Source organism: Carcharodon carcharias, chromosome 13, assembly GCF_017639515.1.
Source record: "Carcharodon carcharias isolate sCarCar2 chromosome 13, sCarCar2.pri, whole genome shotgun sequence".
NCBI lineage: Eukaryota > Metazoa > Chordata > Chondrichthyes > Lamniformes > Lamnidae > Carcharodon > Carcharodon carcharias.
The window spans coordinates 101704524-101717589 of record NC_054479.1 but is presented as its reverse complement, the minus strand read 5'-3'; the positions used below and the strand labels follow the sequence as shown (position 1 = coordinate 101717589).

General features: G+C 40.7%; 1 protein-coding gene across 6 annotated transcripts in view; it reads right to left on the bottom strand.

Annotated features, from left to right (window-relative positions):
- LOC121285635 (mucin-2-like) overlaps positions 1-13066 on the bottom strand; it is a 94621-nt gene that overhangs the window by 7660 nt on the left and 73895 nt on the right. For all 6 annotated transcript variants that reach the window (XM_041202274.1, XM_041202276.1, XM_041202277.1 and 3 more), the window contains 4 exons: positions 9451-9520; positions 6509-6609; positions 6359-6390; positions 2317-2427 (listed from right to left, as the gene is read on the bottom strand). In XM_041202274.1, coding sequence (XP_041058208.1) covers positions 2317-2427; positions 6359-6390; positions 6509-6609; positions 9451-9520 — 314 coding nt within the window. The remainder of the gene's footprint in view (positions 1-2316; positions 2428-6358; positions 6391-6508; positions 6610-9450; positions 9521-13066) is intronic.

Below are 13066 nucleotides of genomic sequence, written 5' to 3'. Positions count from 1 at the left end.
AAAAAATAAATGTACTCACAGAGGATGATAGAATAAAAAGGGGGTGATTTACTTTGTCTTCATGCCTGGGAATGTTTAGTTTTTGGTTAGGAGACAGAGGGGTCCCACAAACAACAATCAGTACTGCTGCTTTAGGCCTGCACTAGATACTGGGACTAATGGTGCAAACCCAGAAATATGTGTGGATTCAAACATGTCAAATAGGGTGTACTTCTGGTCTGCCCTGCCCAACTAATGCTATGTAGTAGGCCAAGGAGGGAAGTCAGGACAAAAATCAGGACTAATGTGTGATAGGAGTACAGAGGAATTGTAAGACACAAGAAAAAACAAACGGAAACAGCAGACAAATTGTGTGACAGCCAGATAGAAACTGGGAAAGAGGGAAATTGGAGGGGCAGAGCAGTGGAGCCACAGAAAGATGGAGATGAGGAAAAGCAAATTAGAGAAGAGGTCAAGGAAAGAAACCATTATAGATAAAGAAAGAGGCGTTATTTTATTGTGTGAGCACTAGCACGGTCAGCTAATGACAAAAACCTGCAGGTATAACATTTCTAATAAGTATAACAAATCAAAGTCTGCAAACTGCACAGGTAATTTCAGTAATATCCATAAATGCTTTGCAGTTATCATATTTTCTACTGAAATATATTACTTTGTCCCGAATCGTATAAGTAACAGCCCAGGTAAGCTCTGGATTGTCATAAACTGAGCAGAAAAATCAATTCTGTATCCTGCAGCAATATTAATGCTGATATGGAAGCAATGGCAAAGTCACCATTTTCTTTTTAGCTATTTGATGGATATCAAACCATGGCCTGAATTTTCAACTTGGTGTGTGAGCGCGATCAGTGGGCCCAGAAGCAGATGTGGAATCCGATCGGCTGTCAAACTCAATTTCACACTGGTTGGCCAATTAACTGCTGGCCAGTGTGAAACGTTGCCGGCCGGGGCGGGGAGAGGGGGAACAGCATGAACAGGAAGGCTTCGAGTGGGGGATTTACATACAGCTCCCTGCAGGCTGGAAGTCTCCTTTTAGCTCCTCACAGAGCTGGTTTGCAGTGGGAATTTTTCTGATCTCCGTAACAGATTTGAAGTGCTTCTCCAGTGTGCAAGATGGCAGCGATGCCGGGATCACATGCCAGGCATGACCGGAATGCAAGGATCCAGTCTGCCCCGTTTTTTGGATGAATGCCTGAGGGTATTACTGAAGGCAGTAAAATAACTGTCATCACATTCTGCTGCCAAGGGACTTCAAGTGGAGGCCACCTGATGTCACGAAGATGGCCTGAATGGAGGTGGCGGGCCTGGGCAGCGGCCATGACGAAGCACGCAGAACCTGGATCAGTGCCAGAAAAGTTCAATGACTCTCTACACTCCGGCAGTGTGAATACTGATTCCAGTTGGAACCTTGGGTAGGTGTCTTCGTGGGAGGCAGCACATGTTGGTGCTCAGGGGTGTGAAATGCAGAGCACAATGTGGCATATCATGTGCCTTGACAGACCATGGCTGGCATGTAGGTTGGGTGATATGCGACTATGTGACGGGCAACTCTTCCTGCGTCTTTGGGGTTGGGGAAGCTGTTAAGTAGTGGCATGTTGGGGGAACTAATGGAAGCACTTTTCCCCTTACTGGGGAAGAGCAGTCACAATCTGGTGAAATGGGGGCAGACTGGTGGGGCGATTCCAAAGCTACTGATCTTCAGTCATGTGAAGGAGCAGGCTTTGGAAATGGCCTGTGAGTGTGGAGCCAGGTCCACAGGTCACAGAGAGGCAGGTGTGTCAGATGAGGGTGAGAGTCCAATGGAAAGGGACGAGCTTGGTGTAGGGTCTGAGAGATTTGGGGCTGTTGTTGTAAGGCTGACAGGTGAAATGCGGTTGTTACCTTTGCTTGTCCATTCGAATGTATTTACTCAGCCAGATGTCTATCCTAATGAGAAAGCACACTGAGTGCACTCAGATTTCATAATGATGGTCGATGCTGACATCTTTGCTTCCTCCCTCAGATGATTCATTATCATGACCCCAAAAGGACCCCAGGGACCTCCCCCTCCCAACTCCCAAGGAGGAACAGCTGCCAGATGCATCCACATCACATCCTCTCTCTGCACCATGCGCCAGTGCAGATACAGGCACATTGGTGAGCATAAGTTCATGCTAGATTATTTGACGTGGTTAAAATTCTTTCATATCATGTAATAATGTTTATAGTATGTGCTTTGAACAATGTCAGTTTTCATTAAAACTACTTTATTTGTACTTGATTAGGATTCTTCAAGATGAAGACAACTGGTAAACCTGGATAATGTACTGTACAAACCTCTTTGCAAAAAGGGAGAAAAGCACATGTCTTTCTGTGAGTTAAGATACCATTTTCAGTACATGAGTAGGAAATACAGCCATCGTTGGGATTAATCCACGTTTCATCTTCCTAGGAATGACAGATGCAGCATAATAAAATAAGTACATTCAACTGATGCTTCCCAAACAAATAAAGCAAATTTTAATGTCACCATTTCTTGTGTGAAGGAGACATTGGTAGGGTTTTCACAATCAACACAGTAAATAATCTCAATTTACTTGTTAAATATAATAGACCTGAAGGTTCACAGGGAATGCACATCCCACCAAGACTTCTGTTGCTAATTCTACCAAAGTTTGCAATGTTAGGGATGGATTCCTTCGGTTCCACCTTGCATCTTGAGCAACCCCCATGGAAGAGACTAGAAGGTTTTGTAAGGGAACTATGTATAGAAGGTTTTTCAGTTGTATTAAAAAAAGCACTGGACCCCTTTCAGATTTCCAGGCCAGGACCCTGGCCCCATTTCCACCATTTGGGATGTTTGCTCTCATCAGATGTAGTGGCTGCCGATCCTGTCCTGAGTGAATTCTGATGTGTAAAGCCTCTGTACCAGCCCTGCCTTTCCTTACATCTTGCAAGAGTTGGGCTCAGGCACCACCCCTTTACAAGGGTCAGCTTAAATTTTTGAACCAGAATGGGATTTTCCATATCGCATTCCCAGCCTAACATCCAAATCTTCTAGGAGCCTCCCACTGAAGTTACAGCGAAGCTATATCAGAAGGGCTGCGGATTTCCAGGGACAATATCCTGGTTGCACATAAAACTAACATTGACAGCTACTTGGGAAGAATAGGAATTATTAACCTCAAAGTTTTAAAAGCAGGGTTAAAATTGTGATTGAATACGAATGCCTGCCTGAAATTTCCACAGGAGTTATACAGCAGGGATGCAGTGAATCCCTGGAGAAATTATACAAATGACCTTTTGCACAACTTATCCGAAGATTCTGCTGAAGTTAAGTTGAAGTTAGACAGAAAAGCACAGAAACTCTACTCTGTCTTGTTTAAACTTTTATTTGTTAAAAATTACACCAATTGCTGAAAACTAAATATAATTGCATTTTCATGGTTGTCTCTTTATTTTGTTGTACTTAAACCTAGAAGCCTGGAAACTGCCATCAATGTAAAATCTTAAAGGAGCAAGATCCAGACCATGCACTTTCCACCTGCAGCAAGCCAGTTTCTAAATTACCCCAGGTCATCTCATCAGCTGGTGCATCTTCTCAACAAACCTATGTCATAAAGACATTACCAATCTAGGCAATTAGTCGCTTGGTGGTACAGAACTTGAGTATTGCTGAGAAAAAGACAAATGCAGTTGAAGCTTTTCTGCTTTGCTGTCATCAGGTCAGACACAATAATGTCAAATTTCAAAGGGAGCATAATTTATACTGCACAAGAAAAGGGTGCTGATTGGTTAGCAAGTCAGCTCTGACTGGTTGAGGCTTTGCCATGGCAAATGCACCAAGGAGCTATTGTCCCTGTGCTTCTGTTTATTCCAAAAAGGTGCAATGTCTGGACATATTCATTTTGTCTGCAGGGATAGCTTCTAGCAAGTGTAAGCCTGGCTGATCATTTTAAATTGCTTGTTAGTGCTATTCTTAGCACATCTGGGATTGTTTAGCAAGTGCTGCCCAATTGCAGAATCACATCTAACATTAAACATTACGTTCTGAGTTTTGCAAGCATGTGTTGGTTGAATACGGCCAGTACTCTGCCTACTGTGAAAACTGAGGGGAGGTGCTGGTTTGATATGAGCTGCCAGTCATTTGGACGTACAGCCTACTTACCTGGCATCACACAGGCATTGAAATTCATATACCACATTACTCATTTGCATGGTAAGCAGAACATCTTTTTGGCTTGATGGCAGCAACCTGTTAGTGGAAGACACCACTCGTGTTGCCACTCCATAGAAGCAGTGTGAAATGGCTCGCTTCACCTGTTGCTCAAATATTTGAGATACTTTACTCTTTCAGGGTAATTTGAGGTAGACTGGGCACTTTTCAGGTCCTAAAATAGCAGCTTTAGACCCATTCATGAGTATGCATGATACACAGTGAGCAATTATCAGCTCAGGGCAGCCATTATCCTGCAGGATCGCTTTGTTGTGCTCTATTTACATAACAAACTTATACAGTGAACAAATGGCTTGGGCCCTATTTACGAGGTTGCCGATAAGACCAATCTTATGGTGTGTGGATCTATAGATATCCCAGCCAGTATACTGACCAGTGAAGGTTGGCTTGCTGGAGACAGTAATAGAGAACCCATTAGCCAATTGTTCAGCTAGCATTGAGACTGCTCCATTTTAAAGGTGAATTTGAGTATGGGATGGACAGCAGTTAGGGCCAGCTCTCGCTAACATTTTCATCGGTTTCCTTGAGAAACACATTTTTGATGGAATGAACCTTAACCTCTTATCCCATTCATATTTCCAATATGTAGATGACAGGGTTGCTATATGAATACAGCTACATATAAGGATTTCTTGACACACCATAATGCACACCATCCTGTGCTCAAATTCACTTTTGAAATGGTGCAGTCAAATGAGATCCCTTTCCTCAGCATGCTAGTTGAGAAATCTTCTAATGGGTCCTATATTACTGTCAGTCACAAACCTTCCTTCACTGGTCAATATACACGTTGGGATGCCTACAGCTCCATGTGCTACAAGATTGACCTCATCGGCACTCTTGTAAATGGTGCACGAGCTATTTGCTAAACGTGCAAGCTTGATGCTGAAATAGGCCACATCAAAGCTATCCTGAGGGATAATGTTACCCTGATCAGATCATTGCTTGCTGCATATCATGCATACTCATGCATGGGCCAAAGGCCACTACTTTTGGACCTGAAAAGTGTCCAGTCTACCTCACATTACCCTGGAAGTAAAGTAAATCAAAAATTTGAGAAGCAAGTAAAGCTACCCGTTCACTCTGCTACTATGCAGTGGCAACATGAGTGGTGTTTTCCACTAACAAGATGCTGCTGTCAAGCCAAAAAGGCATTCTGCCTACCATAGAAATTAGTAATGTGGAGTGCCAGTGCAATGCTAGGTATGTAGGATGTACATCCCAACATATGGATCGTATCAAACAGCACGTCCCTATGGCTGTTCACAATAGGCAGAGTACTGACTGGACTCAACTAACCTATGTTTGCAAAACTCAGAACATAATGTCTAGCATTAGATGTCATTCCACGATTAGACCCCACTTGCTGTAGAATGATACCAACAACCAAATTAAGATTATCTGTCGGGCTTACAATGTAGCTCACTTATGCTTGCTAGAAGCTACATATATTTATAGACAGATGCCTGCCTTCAGCAGGCAAAAGGAATATGTGGACATTGCACCTTTTTTGAATATACAAAAACATAGGGAACAATAGCTCCCTGGTACATTCACCATGGTAATGTCTCAGCCAATCAGAGCTGACTTGATAACTGTTCAGTGCCCTTTTCTAATGCAGTATAAATTGTTCCCTTTGAAATGTTGCATTGTTATGCCCATCCTCATGAGCACAAGAAAAAAAAAGCTTCGCCAGGATTGACTTTTTTCAGCAATAATCTGGCCAATATTAATACTTCAAGAAGGAGCATAGTAAATTACCACTTTAATGCATTGTTAATGCAGTAACTCTCAGCCAAGTTCTTGCACTTTGAAGATCAAGGCAATTGCTGCATTTGTTTTATTGAACATATTAGATGCACCATTAGGTAATCGACATCTTATATGTTAACAGAAGGTGACACTGGCTAAATGTAATAAAATGACAATTCCGAAAGGCAGTTGTTCGCTTTGAGTCTATTTTCTTTTCCAAGTGATATCCACCATAACCAATCAAAAGTTCCCAACGACATTGTTCCAGTGAAAGAAATGAATTGATGAAAACAATTCCATTCTCCAATATGACAAGTGCACCACAGTTAATAAATAACTGTTTACAAATATATTCTGCATAAAGGAAATATCAAATTCTGAATCACTTACCTCTCTCCGTGTTCCGTTACTGTCTAGGCAACCTGGTTTTCAAGAAAAAGCTTCATCAGTTCTATGATTTTACTTGATACCGTGATCAAAGCTGTTCATTAATATATGTTTTTATCTGACTACATATTGAGTGAAGGTAAATAAACTTACATGTAGAAACACATTTGGTTTTGTCTTCAGATAGTTTCTTTCCAGGTGGGCAAAAGCAGCCTTCTTCATAAGAGACAAACTTCATCCCCTCCATCACTGCACTAAAAATGGGAGTGCAACCATTAGTATTTTAAAGAGTAGCCAATAATGGCCACACGTCTTTCAGCTTTAACCCAGTAGTGACGGTCCAGCACTGACCCTGCCACATGTTGTGGGTCGAGTGGGAAAGCATGGGACTGGAGGGTTACTACAGACACATATCTGGCACCTGCCTGTCCCATGTAGCTGGAAAATCCAGCATCTGTCTGACTTTTATTGGCGGAAGGTGTCAGCAAGTTTGTCATGCCCATTTCTTGGTGTCATTGGTCTTTTAAGTAGGTGGTAGAGATTCTGGTTCTTACAAGGTTGACCAGGAATTCTCAGGGCTGATGGGGACCCAGTGCAGCCTGGGGTTACAGCCATATTCTTGTGCAAATTCTGAGGAAATTCAAGGCCAAATTAAAATATTTATTACGTTAAAGATAAAATTTGAAAAAATCAATCTGGGATTGCATTGCTGCTGCAAAGCATTAAAAATATGGCTGTCAATCATTATTTCTAACATTTATTTTCTGATCTATTGCCTTAGTTAAATTGCATGCTTGACATGATTGTTTGAATATGTTATCAATACAAGACCACTTGAAAGAACTGGTATTATACCGTGATTGTCAAACTTGTGTTTCTTCAGTTTTAATCTAATCAGTTACATTTTTTTGCTTATTCATTCAGGGGATGTAGGCATCACTGGCAAAGTCAGCATTTATTGTCCACCCTTGGAGAAGGTGGTGATGAACCTCCGTCTTGAACTACTGCGTGCTGTAGATACAGCCGGAGTGGTGTTAGGGAGGAAATTCCAGGATTTTGACACAGTGAATATGAAGGAATGCCCTTATTGCTCCAAGTCAGGTGAGTGACTCAGAGGGGAACTTGCAGGTGGTGGTGTTCCCATAGACCTTCTGCCTATTCTTGTAGGTGGTGGAAGTAACAGGTTCAGAAGTTGATTAAGCTTTGGTGAGTTTCTGCAGTACACCCTGTGGATGGTACCACTGCTACCAATGTGCACCATTGGTGGAGAGAATGAATGTTTAAGGTGCCAGTTAAGTGGGCCGCTTTGGTCTTGCATGGTGATGAGCTTCTTGAGTGTTGTTGGAGCTGGCCTCACGCAGGCAAGTAGAGAATATTCCATCACACTCTTGACTTGTGTCTTGTAGATGGTGAAAAGGCTTTAGAGAGCTTGGAAGTGAGGCATACAGCTTAGAAAACATATTCTCTGACCATCTCTCATTGCCACGTTATTTATGTTCCTTGCCCAGTTAAATTTTTGGTCAACAGTAACACCTCTCCTCTTATCCCAGGATGTTGATGGTGGGGATTTGATGATGGTAAGGCTGTTGAATGTTAAGGGAAGGTGTTTACATGCTTTCTTGGAGATGCTCATTGCCTGTCACATGTGTGGAACAGAGGTTACTTGCCACTTACCAGCCCAAGTCTGAACGTTGTCCAGGCATTGCTGCATGCACACATAGACAACTTCATTTTTGAGGAAATGGAACTGAACACTATATAATCATCAGCGAACATCACCACTTCTGATCCAATGATGGATGGAAGGTCATTGATGAAGCTACTGAAGATTGTTGGACCTAGGACACTACCCTGAGCAACTCCTGCAGTAATGTCCTGGGGCTGAGATGATTGGTCTCCATAATCATTTTCCTTTGTGCTGGGTATGATTCTGGCCAGTAGAGAGTTTTCCCTGATTCCAATTTTAAAAAGGTTCCTTGGCGAGACACTTGGTCAAATGATACCTTGATGTCAAATAGGATTTATTAATACAATGTGAGTGACAGTCATGTTGCCAGGCAAGGCATCAATGAGTCATTTCATAAACTTAGGAACTGCTGAGCACAACCTTGTGAGTCAGGAGCAACTGGGTTTAAGAGTGATATTAAATTTTAACTTTAGCATACTAAATATTTTAATGCCATGAATTTAGAAGAACTTAAGATATAGGAGCAGAACTAGGCCATTCGATCATTTGAGACTGCTCCAGCATTCAATCAAACTGAGACTGATCTACCTCAGCTTAACCCTTCTGCTTTATCCCCATTTTCTTGATATCCTAGTATCCCAAAATTTAATGATCTCAGCCTTGATTATATTCAACAACTCAGCATACGAAGCTTTCTCGGGTAGAGAACTCCAAAAGTTTGCAACCCTTTGAATGAAGGAATTTCTCCTCACCTCAGCCCTAAACAGCCAACACCTTATTCTGGGACTGTGGGGAAAAAACCCTAAAATTTGCACTTATATAGTGCCTTTCATGACCACCAGAAGTTTCAAAACACTTTAGTCAATGAGTACTTTTGAAGCGTAGTCACTTGTAATTTAGATAACATGGTGGTCAATTTGTGCACAGTGAATTTGCTGACATTGACCAGATAATCTGTTTTTGTGATGCTGATTGAGGGATAAATATTAGCCCAGATACTAAGGAGAACTCCCTGCTGTTCTTTGAAATAGAGGCATGGGATTTTTACCCCCTAGTTTTAGGCTCCCCGACCAGAGAAAATATCCTCCTAGCATCTATCCTTAATATTTTATGTTCCAAACAGATCATCTCTCAATTCTTCCAAACTCTAGGAATTATAGGCCTAGTCTGCTTAATCTCCGTAACTGTAATCTCTGGACTGTAACTCCAAGCTGTACAAGGTGAAACGTGATTCTCGTACACAAAGTTCTGTGGCAGCAGTACAAATTGGTAAATTCCAGCTTGTCTGTTGTGACCAAACTGGTGAGAAGGAAAGTAATTTTGGTGCTAATCATTCATAATAAGCATAAGATAACATACAAATCAGCATCAAGCTCAAATTGTGTAAAAGAAAGTACATCATACTTACTTGTTCTCACAATAATCATCCTGCTTCATTTCACAAGGCTTATAAATGAAAGTTTCATTGCAGGGAAAAGCTATTAAAAAAAGTTTTTTAAAAAAAGTGATTATAAGATGCACAAGCAGTCAGAAAAACCATCAGAAATGAAATAAATCATGACCTAATTTTAAATGAAATGAAACTAGTAATGCCATATTCTAACACAAACACTAACATGCACCCTATGAAGGCATTTTTAAACTTTGAAATTAAGGTCATTGGTATTGCCAGAGAATTTTCTAAAATATGTTCATGTAGCTTTTTTTTAATTCCTCGACTACACTATGTTCTCTAGGTCTGTTGTTTAATGGGACAAAAATCACAGAAAAAAACAAGTTTTGTTTAAGTTTTATAACTGAAAACTAATACATAGTTTGGGCAGATGAAATACTGTGAGAGCCATGGAGACTGATTTTGGTCTCCCAGCATGGGATGGGTAGGAAATGAACAGAGCAAAATTAACTAGGCGATGGGAGTAGGGAAAAGCCAATAAATGGTTGCATGCCTTGCCTAGGTACATCTTTACCCATTTTTACCCTTCTTGCAGGAGGGAGACAATTACACTATGTTTACCCTGCCATTCTGCAGACACCACAGAAGAGATCGGTGTTGACATCTCTAGGTCAGACATGACAGTCAGCAGTGCAAAAGGATAACCTTGGAGGCAAGGTATTGCTAGAAAGCCATGTTTTATATCGAAAAGGGCTTCACTTATTTATTGGGCTGAAAACACTGGTTGAGTTTTAAAAGACTGAATAAGAGCATTTCAGTGACTTAAAACAGCAGCTTCTAAAGTGGCCAAATATTTGCATAACTGTACCTCAAAAATTCCAAAGCCATTGGAAATGGAGTCAGTCTGCCTAGAACCACCACCCCCCCTCCACCATCAAACCACCCCACCCCCCACCCCACCCTCATCTTCTTAGAGGAATATGAATGAACACATCTCCTGACCCATTCACAAAACATCCAGACAATCATCTGTGTATTAATCTGGGTGGAGAACATGCCGTTAGACAAAATCACTTTGGACAATGGACCCTAGCTGAGAAAGGAACTCTACCAGCCATAATCTATTCATGCCCAAACCATGGACCTGGAATCAACTTGCTTTGACCATGCTTGTACAGAGGGATTCATAGGGGGAAGTTGATGCTGCTACCTAGTCTGTAGTACTACTACAGAAAATTAATTTAAGCCAAAGCAAGAATATAAAAATTATAACCAAAAATTCCAATACAACGATTGTCCCTTTAAGAAGCCACTTTTGACCTGATCAGCTAGTCCTGTACATCTAATTATATAACCTATATTTTACACTTAGAGCAAGGCAGGTATAAATGATGGAATTAGGTAATTCTGTTATTATCCTGTGCCGGAACTGAGAGCAGGCACTTCTTCCATACACTCCTACTTTCAGCAGCAACTGCAATGAATGTAAAACAGGACAGAGAGCAGCTTAATGAGGCTCCACCCAAATTCGGCTTATAGCAGAATAAATGATGCAAATGCATTCCCCGGCCCAACTAAGCAGTAAGTTAACCCTTTGTGGATACTTCCAAATAATAGTGTTTTAGCTTCTGATTACTATAACAACATAATTAATCTAAGTTGTTTCTGAAAACTAACACAAGTTTTTCTCTCTTTAAGAAATCTCAAAGTGATCCCCTTTTCTGAACATTTTCAGTAGCTTCCTTAATTTGAATGGAGTAATTTTCCTTACATCCTGGAAAGGTTATTGGCATTTTCCTGAATTTTGAATATTACAGCAGTGAGTCATGCATGAAACAAAATTATCACACATCATTGCTTAAGTTTGAATTATTCCTCTTGTCAAAACCTATAGGCTGTACTCAAATAAGTTAGGGTAAGGGATCTGAATTTCAGCCTCTAATTTTTTTTAAATATATTATGACTAATTAAAATAGTTGCCTCAAAATCAAAACCAGACACAAATCAACATTATATTTCATCTATAATTGCTATTATAACTTCGTAACAACCCATAATCAACTTCAATATGTGCACAGATACAGGGATCAATTTCAGTCCTAGGTGAGTTTTGGGTAAGGGAGGTGGAGCAAGTTGCTCAAATTTCAGGTCTGGGGAACTTTAATCCTGAACCTCAACTACACGCCACTGGATCAGTTTTAACCCCACACATCTACCCCACTTTTTATTTACAAAAGGGTGGAATAACATGAACTACTGACTCTGTATCACCCATTTTAGACTGTGGCACAAAATGAATATCTAAACCCTCATATGCAGGAACATACATAATCATTAAACACAGCCCTTTGAGAGTTTTACATACATTGGGGATTTTATGTGTAGGTATCCATAAATATATACATTATATAGATATATACTTTACATATACATAAAAACCAGAAGAGAAAGAACTTGCATTTATATACCAACTTTTACTTCCTCAGATATCCAAACTGATTTTGAGCCAAAACTTACAATCACTGATATTTTGTAGACAAAGACAGCAGATTATTTGCACACAAGATCTCAAACAACAAGGCGATAAGTCATGAACAGTTTTAGTTTCACTTTTGCTTTTGAGCAAGGTGCGCACACATAGCTCTGCTGCTGATGTCTTCAAGCTTTCTGCATAAATATAAATGTTCCCAGGTACCTAGTCTAAATAAATAAACCCACAACATGTTTACCCAATCCCTTATGAGTGATTGGTGTCTTTATATCATTATAACAACACAACATATTGTATTGCATTGGTGCCATGCCTTCAGCTGCCTAGACTCTGGAATTCTCTCTCTAAACCTCTCCATTTCACTACCTTGCTTGTGTCCTTCAGAGCATCCCTAAAAACTCTTTGACTAAGCATTTAGTCATTTTCCCTAATATTTCTGTATTTGACTTAGTGTCCAATTATGTCTTATAATGGTCCTATGAAATACCTTGGGGAATTTTACTCTGTTAAAGAAAGGGGGGCAAGGATTTGTTAATGCAGCATTGTTTCGAACAACATCATGGAGGCTTGCTTCAATTCCTGGGGACAGGTAGTGCAACCTGCATGGTATTCCTCATTGATAACATTGAACAATGCAGTGAGGCAGTGCAAGATGCGCAGGTATTGGCTCAGAATGCTAACTGTACCTCCCCAAATGCCCCCCGAGAATCAATGTAGTCTGAGTAATGTACAAACTTTACCCCCACTATGAAAAGACAAGTTGTTGTTGTTGAGGGATGAGTTTTAGTCAGGCCTGAATAGTGCCTGAATAGGAATCTTTTTTCTCCAGCTGAAAAGGTGTATGGGGCCTGGATGCAACATCTCATCTGAAGGACAACATCTCCAATGATGCAGCCTTCCTCCAGTGCTGCACTGAAGTCACAATCTCTGTAATGGGCCTTGGAGTTGAGTTGACACAATGTTGAATTTGTACAAGACACCGGTTAGCTTACAGTTGATTATTACATATGGTTCTGGTCACTAATGATTAGAAATATAAGTGTGGAATCAAGACTTTCTGGGCTGATAGGAGGAATGGAAGATTATGAAAATGGTTTGAATAATTGGATCTTTTTCCTTGGAACAAAAAAAGTTGGCATG